This window comes from Phocoena phocoena, chromosome 18, assembly GCF_963924675.1.
Source record: "Phocoena phocoena chromosome 18, mPhoPho1.1, whole genome shotgun sequence".
Lineage (NCBI taxonomy): Eukaryota > Metazoa > Chordata > Mammalia > Artiodactyla > Phocoenidae > Phocoena > Phocoena phocoena.
The window spans coordinates 18350861-18371066 of record NC_089236.1 but is presented as its reverse complement, the minus strand read 5'-3'; the positions used below and the strand labels follow the sequence as shown (position 1 = coordinate 18371066).

Sequence of the window (20206 nt, the reverse complement as noted above, 5' to 3'; positions counted from 1 at the left end):
CTGAGGAAGCTGGGGCTCAGAAAAGCTAATAGCTGCCCCAGCAGTCACACAGACGAAGAAGTGGTGGAGGCCAGCCACTTCCTCAGACCCCAGAGCCAGAGCCCTTTTCACCCAACTGTGACACCTACCATCCCTCTGAATTAAAACTTCTCTAAGGACAAAGCAGTGATTTCTTACTTTAACTGAGTTAGCACTGTGTTTCTTTAAACTACAGTATAAAATTTCATAAACTGACAAGTCTCTCCCCATTATTTCAGATTTTAGTAAACTGTGCTGTTTTATGTCTCACTCTCCAACTGAGTTCATTATATCTGTAAACTTACTTTTACTTTTAAATTTCTTACATGTCAGTTTTATATACTTGGTTGGTATTCCTTGCGTACGTCATTCCTTCCTTTCTGAAGTCATGATCTTGTCAGCCCCTCAAGGCTGCAGTACACTGGGATTAACATCTTTAGTGCTAGTGTCTTTAACCTATATTTTCAGGTTTGTGATAACCTGTCAAAATCATCTTAATGTTTGTTCTCTGTATTTCCAGAGAATTTAATTTTTACACCCTACTAAAGCTATTCTAAATTTTAAGATATAATTTATGCCCATCACCTCTCATGCCTTTAATTGGTATCCATTTCTTCACCCTTCACAGAATTTTTTCTTATTTGACCAACCCAATTGCTGAATGCCCCGCCCTTTTTACAAAAACCAATTCATGAAGTAATGGGGCAAGTGAAGAAACTACAGTAAATGAAACTTTAAAACACCCCACATATTACTTCCATGATCATTAATTAAATCTTTACTTTCTGTGATTTCTTTTAGAATTTTATGTCCAGTTAGTCTTAAAGGAAAGGGATGATGAATTTGATTTTTTGTGAATATTTATGGAGAGCTGTGCAGTTGGTAGGTGAAAAATGAAAACACTAGTTAATATTTGTTTTTCTAGTTTGGACCATTTTCAGAAAAATGTGATATTACTACAGCCCCTGGACCACCAGATCAGTGCAAGCCCCCTCAAGTTACATGGAGATCTGCAACTTGTGCACAAGTGAATTGGGAGGTATTGTAATTTCCTTGACTTATATTTAAGTGATTAAAACAGTTTATATAAAAGAATAAAGACACTGTGTATTCATCTCCATAAATTATACAAAGAGTAAGTCCTAGTTAAATTCACTTGGTAAAAAGTGAATTCTTTTTTCTCTTTGAAGCATTTAAATAAGGTATATTTACATTACTAGTATTTAGATTCTTGTTCGTGATGTGCTTTGTATTTTATCAAAGGCTTTGTCTCGGTACTGAGATATTTAGCCACGGTGAGCTTAATGTTCAGAGCAAACATTCATAGGAATTACTATAATACTATTTCTCTTATGTTTATTATCTCTAGTATATGTATTGCATATAGTAATAATCAATAATGATAATTACGTTTTCATTTTCCTTTGAAATTTAACAAAGAAAATGTCCTTGTACAATTTAACATTTATATTACTTAATAGAATTGTTTTGAAGTATATTTACATTAAAGTACTCTTTCTAAAGTGATTCAGTGATATTTCTACTTCTAATTGAAAACAAAGTTATACTTTTTGACAAATCTTAAATTCAGGTGGCCTTAATGAATAAAAATGTAATATTGAACAGTTTAAATTCTGTTAAACATTTTTTAAAAATCCAAAAACAATTCAGTTTTTTATATGCTCAGGTAAAGAACATTTTTGCCCAAAAGCTATTTAATCATGTCAGGACTTAAGACCTTTATCCTCTTCTTAATTTAAAGGTCCCTTTGAGTAATGGAACTGATGTCACTGAATATCGATTGGAGTGGGGAGGAGTTGAAGGAAGTATGCAGATATGTTACTGTGGGCCCGGTCTCAGTTATGAATTAAAAGGACTTTCACCAGCAACTACCTATTATTGCAGAGTCCAGGTAAAGGTGGTCAGGGCCTTGTCACTCTATCCAGAGTTTTGCGTCTTGTGAGCATTTTCATGATCGCGTCTTTACCTTTTGGGCTCTGTTAATTTGTAGGCTCTGAGTATTGTGGGTGCAGGCCCTTTCAGTGAAGTAGTAGCCTGTGTGACTCCACCATCAGTTCCTGGTATTGTGACTTGTCTTCAAGAAGTAAGTGATGATGATATAGAAAATCCCAATTATTCACCGTCTACATGCCTTGCAGTAAGCTGGGAAAAGCCTTGTGATCATGGTTCAGAAATCCTTGCCTACAGCATAGACTTTGGAGATAAACAGCCCTTGACTGTGGGAAAGGTTACAAGCTACATTCTAGACAATTTGCAACCAGATACAACATACAGGTACACAGTAAAAACTATGTTAATTTTTGCCTAGACCAGAGGGACACTTTAAATAGAATAATCATAAACTAAACTTTTTCTTTTTTTTTTTTAATACGGCACTTAGAATACGAATTCAAGCCTTGAATAGCCTTGGAACTGGTCCTTTCAGCCACATGATAAAATTAAAAACTAAACCCCTCCCTCCTGATCCACCTCGTCTGGAATGTGTTGCCTTCAGCCACCAGAACCTTAAACTGAAGTGGGGAGAAGGAACCCCAAAGACATTGTCGACAGATTCTGTTCAGTACCACCTTCAGATGGAGGATAAGAATGGAAGGTAGGTGTTTCTAATTGCTTCTTTATATAGTTTCTCAGGTCTTAAGTACATAAATTTTTTTAACAATAGAAATAAATTAAGTTTTAAAAAACAGAGTTAGAAGTCTCATAAATAATTTTCAAGTATGCCATTTTTGAAACATCAGAAGACATAATGAAGATTTTCTGTTTATAATTGGGATGCAAGAGAGAAAAAATTAGGGGTGATGCAAGAGAGAAAAAATTAGGGGAACTATTATTTGGCTCTCATCTCTAACCCATTTCCTCTCTTCAAGCTAGTAAAAGAAACGTAATCTGTGCTGGAAAATAATCTCTTCAGTGCTTATTTCCAGCAAGAGACAGTTTTTACAGTAAATCATTGATTGGCTTAAGGCCTTTGAGATCCTTGAAGGCAGGGATTATATCTCACCCTCCTCCACACCATCACAGGGCCTGCACACTAAGTGAATGCAGTAGTTTACTTCCTCACCATCAGATCTTAGACTCTCTGAATAAATAGTCCAGTCCCCTGGCTACTCAGGTTCTTCTCTGTGCTACCATCCTTTACAGTCTCGTTACATCCATGCCATATTTTACCCCACTAAATCATGCATTTGAATTATAGTGTTATTCAAAATAATTGTGGTGTAAATTATTCAAATTCCAGTCTGGGGTAATTTATTGATATTATATCCAAAATAAACAATGCCCATATATCTTTCACAGCCGTTACTCTAATCTTTTAAGAATTTGGTGGGTTTTTCTGTTGGTTTTTCTTTTTTATTTGTTTGCTTTTTCACTCAATTTATTAGAAATAATTTGTATGTCTGATAGATTCAGAGTACCAGGGACAGTATTTCCCAAGATTACTTTGTTTTTTGTGTTGGGTTTGTATCTTAGCCAAGTATTCAATAATGGAATATTCAAGGTACTTGTATATAAGTACTCTCTATCAGAAGTACTTACACATTTAAAATAGCATACAGAATTAAACATACTGTATCAACAGTAAAAGCATTACACAGAGCAAATAGTATTGATCATTTCGTGAAATCTGTGCGTCTATGAATGTTCACCTTTATTCTTGGCAGAATTTTATGTACTGTTTGTAGCCTTATCTCTGGAAGGAAATTCTTTGCCTTGCCACAGATTTTTGGTATAGCCATTTATCTTTAATATATATTGTTACTGTTAGGTTAATTAATTCTTTATTTTTATCCCCTTTCTAGCATTTACATTTGGGGTAGTGCAAGAAGATTTACTGGAAACAGGTTTAATTGGTGTTTGGTTGAAAGATAATAGAACAAAGATTCTATTAAGTATAGATTATATTAGTTTATATTCTTATTTTAGAATTTTAGCCATAATTAATATTTAGCTAGCATCTAGAGAATTGTTGTAGGGTATGGGGTATGGTCTTTGGCTGTGGAAAATAAATAAATTAAAACGTTTTATGATACGGTAAATTTACCATATAAACTTAATGCACTAAATCAATTTAATATCTTTAGTTACTTTCTTTTGACTTTTCATAACTCTTTACACTTGCTGTGGGATCATGTCAGAATGCTACCTCAGCTGTTGCCTGACCACAGGTTTTATCATCGTTCAGCTTTTTTCGACAGTGTTTTTGCCACTGGTTGTTTTCCTATCATTAAAAAAAAAAAAAAATTGCAGATTCAAAAGGCAAGGCTTATCTAATTACTGCTTCTTGGAAATACTCTTACTAAAGATTATTAAATATTTTTTCATTTTTAATCTAACTACAGTTTTCAGACTGTTAGAACTATATGAGTATTCATTATTCATTCCTCAGTTTCCAAAAATTTTTTAAATAGCCAATCAAAAATTTGGGGAACATTCAGCATACGGATAACATATATGATGTTAAACTTTCCATTGAACAGTTCAAGTGGATAATTTATGGGAAATTATATATTATCTCATACTGTTATGTAAATCTTAAGAAAACCTCACCAAATCAATTAAAATTATGCCTGGGAAAGGGAATTCTCTTTTTTATGTGACAAATTGTATGCCTATGACTCTAGTTAGAAATAATTTATATTGAAAATTGTGATGTACTGAGTATCCTTTAAAATGTAAACATTAAAAAACAGCAGTCAGAAACAAAGCTTATACCAGAAGCCTGAAGAGAAAAATTTAGCAATAAGTTTTCAGGAAACCATGTCAAATTGGGAAATTTACTAATTCGGTGATTTTCATCATCTGCCGAAAAAACACAGATTTATTGTGTGACAAACCATTCCTGGCATTAAATTCTAGAAGTAACTTATTACTCCTAGGAGTAACTTATTACTCCTAGATAATGTCCAAACTGTATTTTCTCTTTAGTGGTTTTTAAACGTTTTTCATAAGGTAGTCAAGGTTTATTTTTCATAGGAGTCATTTCCATTTTAGGTTTATATCCCTGTACAGAGGTCCATGCCATACATACAAAGTACAAAGACTTAATGAGTCGACATCTTATAAATTCTGTATTCAAGCTTGTAATGAAGCGGGGGAAGGTCCTCTTTCCCAAGAATATATTTTCACTACTCCAAAATCTGTCCCAGCTGCCCTGAAAGGTAAGTTATACATCCTCAAGTTATTTTCTTTAATAATAAATTAAATGCATTTTTCATAAAGTACTTTTGTACTATTAAAATTTATCATCCAGGGGGCTTCCATGGTGGCGCGGTGGTTGAGAGTCCACCTGCTGATGCAGGGGACACGGGTTCGTGCCCCGGTCTGGGAAGGTCCCACATGCTGCGGAGCGGTTGGGCCTGTGAGCCATGGCCGCTGAGCCTGCGTGTCTGGAGCCTGTGCTCCGCAACAGGAGAGGCCACAACAGTGAGAGGCCCGTGTACCGCAAAAAAAAAAAAAATTATCATCCAGGATGTGTCCAATATTTAAATTATAAGAAGGAAATTAGACAAGCCTACCTACTGGGACTTTCACTTAATAATAAAAGCTATTTTATCTGGCATATTGATCATCAGACAAGTGCTGGTTTTTGTCACTGATCTTTTTAAGAAACATAAAAGTACTAAACTGAATAGGTAGGCTCGTTTTCTAATAGGGTTGTTTGCTGTTTCCACTATTGTTACTTAAAGAAAAAAATCACAATTCTGGTTGTTTTGAGTCATTGCTGTTTTCATTCGGATTTCAGGGAGAGAGCCAGGTCATCTGTTTAGCAAAACATAAATAAATAGTTAACTTGAATTTTTAAATCAAATTTACATACACACACACATTTGTGTATATATTATATATTTAAAATTAATTTCAGCAGGGTTCTTACTTTAAAATGACCCTGGAAAGTAAAAAATACTAAAATTCCTCACCCTCTGAGGACAAATTACAAAGATTTCTAGTACAGTGTCCTGGATCATATACTTGAATGTATCATTTGTTAAGCAGATCCATAGTTAGCAAGACTGTTCTTTGATAGTCTTTCTAATAATGCTGATGGATTTCACTGAGTTATTTTTCTGTTCCCTCATCTGGTTTAGTGTCTCTTTACCTTAAGAAGATTGCTGATTTTAACACCTTTGTACCCCACTATTGAGTGAGGCAGTCATATATGTGGTCAGGCAGCTAGGTGTATTTTTCAACTCATTCTCTTAGAAGATTTCTTAAATTATAAAATTTCATGTTCTAGTTATGCTCTTTGAAGTACCATAAAAGATGCTGTAGAACTGCCATTGGCTTTTTTTAGCTCAGGGAAAATAGTACTTATCTTTACAGATCTTTTAATCAGTCTGGCCATTGGAGTGCTTGTAGATTGTATGGCCTGGAGATGATAAGAGTTAGCCATTGACCGTTTCTCTGAAAATTTCAAAAATTCACTAATATTTATTTCAAGTTTGTAACTATGTTTTAAAGTCTGTTGATTTTGATTGAAACAAGTGTCTGTTTGATGTGCCATGTTAAAAATCAAGTAGAGCAGATTTTATTTATATTTGTTCTCTACAGCCCCCAAAATAGAGAAAGTAAATGATCACGTTTGTGAAATTACATGGGAGTGTTTACAGCCAATGAAAGGTGATCCAGTTATTTACAGTCTTCAAGTTATGGTGGGAAAAGATTCAGAATTCAAACAGGTATGTGCCAAAATATAATTCTATAGATACACACTTTCACCTTTTTCATTTTTATGTATTTTCACTGCAGGATTTGACTACCTTTATCTTCCTAATTCAAAAACATTTGTTCAGTGCTTACTATGTTCCAAAACATAGTAACTACACAGTATATCAGGATTCAAAATCTTTTGGGTGTGAACTGCATTTAAACGGAGTATTCGTTCATTTGACAGGTATTTATTGAACTCTGTGCCCGGCACTCGGGATACAAGTGAACAAAAAGTCCTTGCCTCCGTGCAGCTTACATTCTAGTAGAAAAAGAGATTCTAAAAGCAGATAAACACATCAGTATATCATATGTTAGACAGTGATAAGCACAATGGAGAAAAAATAAAACTGGATAAAAGGATTAGGGAGTACTAGGGCGAGGGACAGCTAGTGCTATTTTATATAGGGCCGTCAGGTGACATTTGAACAGAGACCCAAAGGAAGTGAATATGGGGAGAAGAGTGTTTCAAGAAGCAGAAACAGTAGGTGCAAAGGCCCTGAGGCAGGAGCATGCTTGTTAAATTTACTGTACAAGACGAAGGCCACTATGGCTGGGGCAGTGTGAGCAAAGGGAGGATAATAAATGAAGTCAGGGCTTTAATGGTAGGGCGTCTATGAGCGGGCATGGAGATCGTGTAGGGCATTATAGGTCATACTCTGACTTTTACTCCATGTAAAATGAGAAGCCAGTGGAGGATTTTGACCAGAGTAGGCACATGATCAGACACAAGATTATTGTGACCAGAGTAGGATGAGGACAGATGCAGAGACAACATTGAAGAGGCTTTTACAATGTTAGTAATAGTCATAGTTATAATGCAGTGTTGTAAATATGACAATTGACACAGTTATTATGGAAGCCTAGAGGAAGTATCACCTTCCTGGTAAAATTTCAAAGACAGGTTCCTGGTAAACAGTGAATAGCCGATGAAGTGGGCAGCTGTCAGTGTCATTATGACTTTTATAAAGAAGTTTTTATGCAACTCAAAAGCCTTATTTCTGTAAGCATTTCATCTGCTTCTTCATTTTTGCTGTTACTCTTCTTGATTTTGAGAGCTTTTAAGCTGGGTTGTTTTCATTTTAGTTTCTTATTTTGTATTTTCTCACTATTAAAAAATCATTCATCTGTTTTATTTCACTCTTCTGCTATTATAACTATTAATAATAGACTACCTTTCAATAAGGTATAATTTTTTCCTTTCAATTTTGCTAAATATGGAAGCATAATTTCTTAACCAAAATTACAAAAGGCCCCAAAGAGCTGGATTAAATTTGGCATGTGATTGTTTTTCTTTATCAAGCCATCTGCAAATTGACATGATAATTAGACTTGAATATGATTTACAGATAAGTAGGTTTCCTTCCAAGGAGGAAACAAAATTAATATTAAAGAAAATGTAATTTCATTACATGTTTAAAGGAAATAGGGACCCCACATTTGAGTAGTATATGAATTTTAATAAACATATATCACTACATGAAACAGCAGTGCTAATTCTAATTTAACTTAAAAGCTAAATTAACCTTATCACCAATTTTACTTTAGATTGTAAGCATACTGTAAAACTTAAAATACTGATTTCCTTAGAACTTCATCATATATATGCTCATCTAAATCTCTTAAATGTTTATAAAATTTTATGATTTATTGTCAAGTTGTATTCCAGAAGTTTAAAGGTCATTTTTTTAAGAGTTCAATCTCATTCGTGGGATTTTAATATTTTACTTAAAATTGACTTGCTATTCAACACACATGCATATGAAGAATTTGAGGGGGCTACATTATTAATAAGCTACTGTTCTGATTTCAAGAAAGTTGTTTATTAGACGTTAGCAAGCAAGCAGAAATTTCATAATCATGACATTCTATGTAAGCAAACAAATAAAAGATCATGATAAAGATAAAACATACGTTATTAAAAGGAATGATTTTTTTTCCAGCTGGACTTTGGAATGTTTTCCAAAAGGATTATCATTAAAGGGAGTCTTTTTGGGGAGCTGATGAGCTTAGGGCTCAAGAATGGAGTGTGTACAGTGGGGAAGAGCAGGGGGTATGCTTGTGGGATGAACTGGGAGATTGGGACTGACATATATACACTAATATATATAAAATAGATTACTAATAAAAAATAAAGCTAAAAAAAAAAAGATTGGAGTGTGTAGTGGAGGAGGCCAAGTCTTAGTGGGTCTTCATTCTACAGCAGTAGGAACTGTTGATGTTAAGAAGAGGATTATTATTTATAAGTTGGTGGTTGAGTTTCTAGGCTAACTAGGCTAGCCTATTAAAAACTGTTTAACCTGTAGTGTTGCTGGGTTTGGGGACCTAGAAGCAAATTAGCCTAGCAGCAGCCAGTACTTACGACCCTGGGCCAAACTTAGAAACATATTGATTTCTTTACATTCTTCCCTTGCTTCATCCCTCTTTGATCAGTCAGTGGCTTTCACCAAACTCTTCCTGCCTTCTTGCTGCTCTGTGCCCTGCTCTGCAGCACCTCCCCGAGGCTTGGCCCCGTTCTCTAAAATTACACTCTTCCTCTTACTCTTGCCTCCCTCTCTCACATACATCATAATTCTCATATACACAGTATAACTGACCTTATTGCCATTAGGAAAAAGACTCTTTCCTTGGGAAAATTCATGTCAAAAGTCGAGTGTCTGCTGGCTCTTTAATCTTCCCAGAAGTGTATACATTTTTTAAAGCAGGTGCTTTTAAACCAAAAGCAGCATTTCAAGTGGTATAACAGGGTGAAGTGAAAATATTGGGGGACAGTAGAACCACCGTCAAAGCAGATAAGCACCATCTCGGAGTCTGTACCTAAGAGAGTTCTTGTGTCCAAGCTCATTAATGTTACAAGTGCCAGAAAAATTAATACAAATTGGCTTATAGGGGCTTCCTTGGTGGCACACTAGTTAAGAATCCGCCTGCCAATGCATGGGACACAGGTTCGAGCCCTGGTCCGGGAAGATCCCACATGCCGCAGAGCAACCAAGCCTGTGTGCCACAACTACTGAGCCCACATGCCTAGAGCCCATGCTCCGCAACAAGAGAAGCCACCACAATGAGAGGCCTGCGCACTGCAAGGAAGAGTAGCCCCCACTCGCCACAACTAGAAAAAAGAAAGCCTGCATGCAGCAACAAAGACCAAACGCAGCCAAAAATAACTTTAAAAATTAATTAATTAATTTAAAAAAATTTCAAATTGGCTTATAAAGTATAAATCCTCTTAGGGAGAAGCCTGTAGGTAGGTAGGTTGATCGAGGAGCTTAATGAAGTCATCAGGGACATAGTTTCTCTCAGTGTTCAGTGCCTGCCATGGGGAACTTACACGTCCTTATTCACATTCAGGGAACTTACACTTCCTTATTCACATTCAGGGAGAAGATAGCACTTGGGTTACAAAGTCATCCCTAAAGCAGTGACTGTGCCAGGGCTTAAGCCAGCCAGGGCCCACCTCTGGACTTAAGCCTCGCCAGCTTCTCCGAGTACAGGGGCTGTACTTTGGATACCCCATCCAAAATTAGGGTATTGTTGGCAATGTAGGAGAACAGTTGCTGGGACAGTGGCCTGTTGGATTCTATACAATTTCTTCCGTTCTTAAACTTCTGAATTCTGAACTTGAGATTCTCAAAAACAGTTGTTCCTCAGAGTGGCCTGCAGACCAAATAAATCTGAATGTCTAGGAGTGGAACCCACAATTCTGTTTTTCTTTCGCTGGTTTTGTTTCTTTGTTCTTAAGTTCCAAGTGGTGCTTAAGCACCGTAAATTTCAGAATTGCTCTAGAGATAGCCTCATCCACCAGAGGACAGACAGCAGAAACAAGAAGAACTACAGTACTGCAGAGCCTATGGAACAAAAACCACATTCACAGAAAGACAGACGAGATGAAAAGGCAGAGGGCGACGTACCACATGAAGGAACATGATAAAACCCCAGTAAAACAACTAAATGAAGTGGAGATAGGCAACCTTCCAGAAAAAGGATTCAGAATAATGATAGTGAAGATGATCCAGGACCTCGCAAAAAGAATGGAGGCAAAGGTCGAGAAGATGCAAGAAATGTTTAACACAGATCTAGAAGAATTAAAGAACAAACAAAGAGGTAGGTGAACAACACAATAACTGAAATGAAAACTACACTAGAAGGAATCAATAGCAGAATAACAGAGGCAGAAGAACGGATAAGTGACCTGGAAGACAGAATGGTGGATTCACTGCCATGGAACAGAATAAAGAAAAAAGAATGAAAAGAAATGAAAACAGCCTAAGAGACCTCTGGGACAACGTATTAAATGCAACAACATTCGCATTATAGGGGTCCCAGAAGAAGAAGAGAGAGATAAAGGACCAGAGAAAATATCTGAAGACATTATAGTCGAAAACTTCCCTAACATGGGAAAGGAAATAGACACCCAAGTCCAGGAAGCACAGCAAGTCCCATACAGGATAAACCCAAGGAGAAACATGCCGAGACACATAGTAATCAAATTGGCAAAAATTAAAGACAAAAATCACTGAAAGCAGCAAGTGAAAAATGACAAATCACATACGAGGCAACTCCCATAAGGTTAACAGCTGATTTCTCAGCAGAAATTCTACAAGCCAGAAGGGAGTGGCATGATATACTTAAAGTGATGAAAGGGAAGAACCTACAACCAAGATTACTCTACCGGGCAAGGATCTCATTCAGATTCGAGGATGAAATCAAAAGCTTTACAGACAAGCAAAAGCTAAGAGAATTCAGCACCACCAAACCAGCTCTACAACGAATGCTAAAGGAACTTCTCTAAGTGGGAAACACAAAAGAAGAAAAGGACCTACAAAAACAAACCCAAAACATTTTAGAAAATGGTAATAGGAACATACATATCGATAATCACCTTAAACGTGAATGGATTAAATGCTCCAACCAGAGGACACAGGCTTGCTGAATGGATATAAAAACAAGACCCATATACATGCTGTCTACAAGAGACCCACTTCAGACGTAGGGACATATTCACACTGAAAGTGAGGGGATGGAAAAAGATATTCCATGCAAATGGAAATCAAAAGAAAGCTGGAGTAGCAAAACTCATATCAGATAAAATAGATTTTAAAATAAAGAATGACACTACATAATGATCAAGGGATCAATCCAAGGAGAAGATATAACAATTATAAATATATATGCGCCCAACATAGGATCACCTGAATACATAAGGCAACTGCTAACAGCTGTAAAAGAGGAAATCAACAGTAACACAATAATAGTGGGGGACTTTAACACCTCACTTACACCAATGGACAGATCATCCAAAATGAAAATAAATAAGGAAACACAAGCTTTAAATGATACATTAAACAAGATAGACTTAATTGATATTTATAGGACATTCCATCCAAAAACAGATTACACTTTCTTCTCAAGTGTGCATGGAACATTCTCCAGGATAGGCCACATCTTGGGTCACAGATCAAGCCTCAGTAAATTTAAGAAAATTGAAATCATGTCAAGCATCTTTTCTGACCACAACACTATGAGATTAGAAATCAATTTACAGGGGAAAAAAACGTAACACACACACACACACATGGAGGCTAAACAGTACGTTACTAAATGACCAAGAGATCACTGAAGAAATCACAGAGAAAATCAAAAAAATACCTAGAGACAAATGACAAAACACGACGATCCAAAACCTATGGGATGCAGCAAAAGAAGTTCTAAGAGGGAAATTTATAGCTATACAAGCCTACCTCAAGAAACAAGAAACATCTCAAATAAACAACCTAACCTTACATCTAAAGGAACTAGAGAAAGAACAAACAAAACCCAAAGTTAGCAGAAGGAAGGAAATCATCAGAGCAGAAAATAAATGAAATAGAAACAAAACAATAGCAAAGATCAATAAAATTAAAAGCTGTTTCTTTGAGAAGATAAACAGAATTGATAAACCATTAGCCAGACTCATCAAGAAAAAGAGGGAGAGGACTCAAATCAATAAAATTAGAAATCGAAAAGGAGAAGTTACAACAAACACCGCAGAAATACAAAGCATCCTGAGAGACTACTACAAACAACTCTGTGCCAACAAAGTGGACAACCTGGAAGAAATGGACAAATTCTTAGAAAGGTATAACCTTCCAAGACTGAACCAGGAAGAAATAGAAAATGAACAGACCAGTCACAAGTAATGAATTGAACCTGTGATTAAAAATCTTCCAACAAACAAAAGTCCAGGCCCAGATGGCTTCACAGGTGAATTCCATCAAACATTCAGAGAAGAGCTAACACCCATCCTTCTCAAATTCTTCCAAAAAATTGCAGAGGAGGGAACACTCCCAGATGCATTCTGTGAGGCCACTGTCACCCTGATACCAAAACCAGACAAAAATACTACAAAAAAAGAAAATTACAGACCAATATCACTCATGAATATACATGCAAAAATCCTCAACAAACTGCTAGCAAACAGAATCCAACAACACATTAAAAGGATCATACAGCATGATCAAGTGGGATTTATCCCAGGGATGCCAGGATTCTTCAATATACGCAAATCAATCACTGTGATACACCATATTAATAAGTTGAAGAATAAAAACCATATGATCATCTCAATAGATGCAGAAAAAGCTTCTGACAGAATTCAATACCCATTCATGATAAAAACTCTCCAGAAGGTGGGCATAGAGGGAACCTATCTCAACATAATGAAGGCCATATATGACAAACCCACAGCAAACATCATTCTCAATGGTGAAAAACTGAAAGCATTTCCTCTAAGATCAGGAACAAGACAAGGATGTCCACTTTCACCACTGTCATTCAACATAGTTTTGGAAGTCCTAGCCATGGCAATCAGAGAAGAAAAAGAAATAACAGGAATACAAATTGGAAAAGAAGAAGTAAAACTGTCACTGTTTGCAGATGACATGATACTATATATAGAGAATCCTAAAGATGCCACCAGAAAACTACTAGAGCTAATCAATGAATTTGGTAAAGTTGCAGGATACAAAATTAGTGCAGAAAAATCTCTTGCATTCCTATACACTAATGATGAAAAATCTGAAAGAGAAATTAAGGAAGCACTCCCATTTACCATTGCAACAAAAAGAATAAAATACCTAGGAATAAACCTACCTAGGGAGACAAAAGACCTGTATTCAGAAAACTATAAGATACTGTTGAAAGAAATTAAAGATGTTACCAACAGATGGAGAGATATACCATGTTCTTGGATGGGAAGAATCAATATTGTGAAAATGACTATATTACCCAAAGCAATGTACAGATTCAATGCAATCCCTATCAAATTACCAATGGCACTTTTTACAGAACCAGAACAAAAAATCTTAAAATTTGTATGGAGACACAAAAGACCCCGAATAGCCAAAGCAGTCTTGAGGGGAAAAAATGGAGCTGGAGGAATCAGACTCCCTGACTTCAGACTATACTATGAAGCTACAGTAATCAAGACAATATTGGTACTGGCACAAAAACAGAAATATAGATCAGTGGAACAAGATAGCAAGCCCAGAGATAAACCCACGCACCTATGGTCAACTAATCTATGACTAAGGAGGCAAGGAGATAAAATGGAGAAAAGACAGTCTCTTCAATAAGTGGTGCTGGGCAAACTGGACAGCTACATGTAAAAGAACGAAATTAGAGCACTCCCTCACACCATACACAGACGTAAACTCAAAATGGATTCGAGACCTGAATGTAAGAATGGACACTATAAAACTCTTAGAGGAAAACATAGGAAGAACACTCTTTCATAGCAAGATATTTTTTGATACACCTCCTAGAGTAATGGAAATAAAAAAAATAAACAAATGGGACCTAATGAAACTTCAAAGCTTTTGCACAGCAAAGGAAACCATAAACAAGGCAAAAAGACAACCCTCAGAATGGGAGAAAATGTTTGCAATCGAATCACTGGACCAAGGATTAATCTCCAAAGTATATGAACAGCTCATGCAGCTCAATATTTAAAAAACCACCCAATCCTAATATGGGCAGAAGACGTAAATGGACGTCTCTCCAAAGAAGGCATACAGATGGCCAAGAAGCACATGAAAAGATGCTCAACATCACTAATTATTAGAGAAATGCAAATCAAAACTACAATGAGGTATCACCTCACACTGATTAGAATGGGCATCATCAGAAAACCTACAAAGCAAGAAATGCTGGAGAAGGTGTGGAGAAAAGGGAACCCTCTTGCACTCTTGGTGGGAATGTAAATTGATACAGCCACTATGGAGAACAGTATGGAGGTTCCTTAAAAAACTAAAAACAGAACTACCATATGAGCTAGCAATCCCACTACTGGGCGTATACCCAGAGAAAACCATAGTTCAAAAAGACACATGCACCCCAATGTTCACTGCAGCACTATTTACAATAGCCAGGTCATGGGAGCAACCTAAATGCCCATCGACAGACGAATGGATAAAGATTTGGTACATATATGCAATGGAATATTACTCAGCCATAAAAAGGAACGAAACTGGGTCATTTGTAGAGATGTGGATGAATCTAGAGACTGTCATACAGAATGAAGTCAGAAAGAGAAAAACAAATATTGTATATTAACGCATATATGTGGAACCTAGAAAAATGGTACAGGTGAACCGGTTTGCAGGGCAGAAGTTGAGACACAGATGTAGAGAACAAACGTATGGACACCAAGGGGAGGAAGCCACGTGTGGGTGGGGATTGTGGTGTGTTGAATTGGGCGATTGGGATTGACATGTATACACTGATGTGTATAAAATTGATGACTAATAAGAACCTGCTGTATAAAAAAAAATTAAATTAAAAAAAAAGATTGCTCTAAAAGCTCCAAGTTCACTTACAACTCCCTGGACAATAATGGAGGGGAAGAATGGTAGAGACGAATTACGTGGTTATTTGTCCATATTCAGTTGTTTTTGAGGGTTTTTACTGTTCCCTTCATTTATTGATCACTAGGAAATAATTATTTGCAATAATACATTCATAAGTTACAGAAGGATCACATTATGTGACCATATGTGCCAAATTATATGACAACATATGCCTTATTATTCGTCTTAATGAATACAGTTGACCCTTGAACACCACAAGGGTTAGCAGCACTGGTTTTTCCCCAGTGCAGTGGAAAAACCACATAGAACTTTACGGTCGGCCCTCCGTGTTCACTGTTCCACATTCATGGATTTGGCCAGCCTCTGGTTGTGTAGTACTGTAGATTGTACTTATTGAAAAAAAATCTGTGTATAAGTGGACCCTTACAGTTCAAACCCGTGTTGTCCAAGGGTCAACTGTAATTACTTTTAAATGCAGTCAAATCTATAATAAATCTTAGGAAAGTTTTGAGTAAGTCTGCATTCAGTCTAATAGTAATGTGTTGCTGAAATCATTGTCTTACACTAATTTCTATAAATAATACAGACTGTATTATTACTCATTATAAGATCAGATTGTGGATACGTAATGTACACAGAAAGTAGAAATAGTTAAACAGAATTTGTTCCTCTATAATGACGCTTCAAAAGTGGTTGTCTTTGGTAGTAAACACGTATACTTGTCCTTAAAAGGTAACAACAAGGACTGTCTTGAATTTTAGTATGGGTACTTGGTAAATTTATCTCACCAACCAAACAGATTTTTAGAATGTAGATATAGAGGTAGATATAAATAGGTAAAATAGTGATTTCAGTCTTATTGGCCCCAATTCCACAGTTGTTATTTTCTCCATGCTGTAAATATATTCACAAAGCTAAAGTAAGGATAAATACCAATTTATGAAACTCGATAAGCTTTCTATAAAGGTTTCCTGTAAATTCTGTTGCAGGTGGTGTACTGTTTCAAAGTTCTTGGCCAGTTAGATATGCACAAACTTTCCAAGCTTAAGTTTTAGTCTGCATTTCTCAGTTAAAATGCAAAGAAAGTGAAAACATTAATGTCTTACCTGCCCTCCTCTTAACTACAAATCTGCATTAATTTATATTTGCCACATTCTGCCTTGGTAAATGGATAGTTATTGATAGCAAATATAAAGGGGATATTTTAGTTTTTCTTCTGATTTAATTGTATGTAATACTATCTGTGAGCAATAGCTATGGACCAAAACATTATGAATTTATTAGAGTTTTTACTTGCCCTCTTGTTTATTAGGGTCACAGAATTTATCTTGTCAATATGAAAGGGGGTGGTGGAAATGGTGTTAGTCATTTTAATTCTTATTTCTCATTCTAAGGCCTAACCCAGCTATCTTGAGCTTGAGACTCTTTTTGAATAGCTTCACTTAGATCTATAAAACTTTTAAAATCAGCTCTAGCAGATGTATCTGTTTTCTTCAGTCCTGAGTCTACAGTTAGCTATAGGATGTCTCCCTGTTTAGATATCTTCCCAACATCTAAAACAAAATTGAAAATTTGATCTCATCGTCTTCCTTCCCAGTCTCTCCTCTCCAACCTCTTCCTCATTCGTCAGAATCATAAACACTAACATCATTTTGGTCCCCAAGCTTTAAACTCTTGGAAGAATTTTTTTTTTTTTTTTTGCCTGCCAACTTTTATTAAAATAAACAGTCACTTTTTAAGTGATCCATGAAAATTATACCAGGGCCTCATAACTCAGCAAGAGCCCTTGTCCTGCCCAACTCCCTCAATCCCTCTCAGCCTTATGATCAGGATTCCTTAAACAGTTTAAATATCACACACTACAGTGGCCCCTGTAGAATTAAACTTAAATTTCCAACTAGTGTATTAACATATTCCTCCTTTCAATGTCAAATCTCTTCACCTATCACCCTCATGCCATTTGTTGAGTTTTTTTTCCTGATCACGTTACCACGCTCATTTGGAGACAAATAGAAAGTAAAGAAAATTTTAAAGACAAAAATAAATATCACCCATTATACCCATAAGACAAATACTATTTTTTATTTTTACTAAATTGACTTCATTGTATGTATACTGTTTCACACTGCTTTCTAATACAGTCTTCTGATATACTTAAGTTCATCCTTTTACTGTCGCTGAGACATAAATCATTTCTACATTCTCACTTCCTAAAATGCTCATATGCATCTTCAGAACTCATATTCCGCATTTTTTTAAGATTTGTCTTAAAGCTTACTTTTTCAGTAAAGGTTCATTTATATATCTTCTCAGTATCTTCTGATATACATTTTGATGTATACACAGTACTAATTTAGTGGCCTTTCATTAAGTACCTATTATATGCTATATTCTGGAGACACAAAAATGAGGGAAAGATCTTACCTTTCTCCTTTGGAAGCAAACCAGTATGTAAAAATGTAGATTTACAACACAGATACAACTGAAGCTACTAAAATTGCTTGAGGGAATGCTAGCCCACAGGTTTTGGTTGATCTCTTAATATAACCCACCAACTAGCTGGGGAAACTCAAGTGGGAAATCACTGAGTCTTGGTCTTTTCATTTAAAGAATGAGTGAAGGGGTGCAGTAGTGGAAGTGATAGCTTCCATATATTGAGCACTCGCTATATGCTGGGCACTGTGCTAAGAAGTGCTTTAACAAGTATTAGTCTATTTCATTCTCGTAATTACCGTACAAGATAACTACTATTATGCCCTGGAGGAGTGTGCAGTGGTAGAGCAGAGCTTGGACCCCAGTTCCAGTACATATCCTCTCAATCACTAGCACACTGTCTTGAAAAATCTATGGAATTCCATTCTTGTTATTTCCCTTCTAAGGGATGAGCCAGAGGAGTTGGGTTTTAAAATCCCATTCTTTGATTCTAAGTGATCTCTCCTTTTAAAGTTTATAAAATGATTTGCCATAGGCACCTATGGAGAGCTCTCCTTTTTCAGTTATTGTTTCATTTAGCAGATCTGTTTGAAACTTTACAGAAACCAGTTATACAAAGATATCATGGGAGAGCAAGGTTAGACACTGTTCCTCCTTTCATGGAATCATTTCACAGAAGTCTGACTTCTTACATTTGGTGAAACCAGAGAAATGCCCGTGGGCTGATTTTGCTTGTTCTCTAGCTGTTCTGGGGACACATCTTTACTCTTCAGCTGGTCTGTAAGCTCTGTGAGGGTAGATATCACATCCTTACTTTTCAGATTTCTCCAGCCATTATACAGCAAACAGTTGAGTTCTTTAATGGATAGGTATTTTTAAAATGTCATTTAAAAGATACAAGCAGTGGCACTCACTAGCTTCCATGTCAAAAATAATTCTACAACTAGCCAGTTTTAACATAGATTTTCTACCCAGCCTTCCCATATAATTCTTTTTCTAATATCTTACTATCAGATTTACAAAGGGCCTGACTCTTCATTCCGGTATTCAAGCCTTCAGCTGAACTGTGAATATCGTTTCCGTGTGTGTGCCATTCGCCAGTGCCAAGACCCTGTGGGGCATCAGGACCTCGTAGGCCCCTACAGCACAACAGTGCTCTTCATCTCTCAGAGGACTGAACCACCAGCCAGCACCAACAGAGACACTGTGGAAAGCACGAGGACCCGGCGGGCACTCAGTGACGAGCAGTGTGCAGCCGTCATCCTTGTGCTGTTTGCTTTCTTTTCCATTTTGATTGCCTTTATCATTCAGTACTTTGTAATCAAGTGAAAATATAACTTTATTTTTAATATTGTATTACATTTTATTTTGTCATGTACTAAAATTATTTCTGTATTGCTTTTACAAAATCAGTGACATTTAGCACTGGCATTGAGACTATAGTACATCATTTTTGCCATTTTTAATGCTTATATTGTTAGGTAGAGGCTGGCACCTTATAAGAATGCAAGCCACAGAAATAGCACGTTTCAGTTTTTTGTTCGGTTGGGGCTCTTTTTCTTTTTCTTTTCTTTTTCTTTTTCTTTTTTTCTTGTTTTGACATGCCTTCTTGTGAAACAAACTTTTTTGAGAGGCAACAATATATAATTGATACTTTGACCAGTCAGCATGAGTGTAACAGTGACAACCTGATCTGTTTGTTTTAATTATTACCTAGTGAAAAATTCAGAATGATTAAAATTTACACTAACATGCTATATAAAAATGTTAAAGTATGATGCTGTGAAAGCAATCTAGTGCTATATTTCTACCTCCTCGTTTGTCTTAATTTGGTAAGTGGGATTATGATGAATAACTGGAGGGGCTTAGCAGACAAAAACTGGATGAAAGAATATGCATGGGAAAAAGAAGCTTCTTGTTTGATAAATGTGGAGTTCTTCATTATAAGTATATATTCATGAATTCACAGGTAAGTCACTTGAAAGCACATACCGTTTACTTGGCCTAAAAGTATTTTAATGTTTACTCAAAAACCCATCTTCAGGTCTTGAGAACATGGAAAAGAACAGAGGGCTTTTACATACTTTTTAAAAGTAATCATAATTCTGAACTTCAAACCTATTTAATTTGGTTTTGTGAGTCTTTGAACTATATGTGTGTGTATAAGGACATGCACGTACATATGG

The 20206-nt window shown here is 36.1% G+C and overlaps 1 protein-coding gene across 1 annotated transcript in view; it reads left to right on the top strand.

Annotated features, from left to right (window-relative positions):
* The window catches only part of FNDC3A (fibronectin type III domain containing 3A), a 139829-nt gene extending 120480 nt beyond the window's left edge, over window positions 1-19349 (top strand). Inside the window, exons 19-25 of the mRNA XM_065895997.1 lie at window positions 944-1057; window positions 1781-1930; window positions 2030-2313; window positions 2420-2632; window positions 5032-5198; window positions 6589-6716; window positions 19035-19349. Coding sequence (XP_065752069.1) covers window positions 944-1057; window positions 1781-1930; window positions 2030-2313; window positions 2420-2632; window positions 5032-5198; window positions 6589-6716; window positions 19035-19349 — 1371 coding nt within the window. The remainder of the gene's footprint in view (window positions 1-943; window positions 1058-1780; window positions 1931-2029; window positions 2314-2419; window positions 2633-5031; window positions 5199-6588; window positions 6717-19034) is intronic.
* The last annotated feature ends 857 nt before the right edge of the window (window positions 19350-20206 follow it).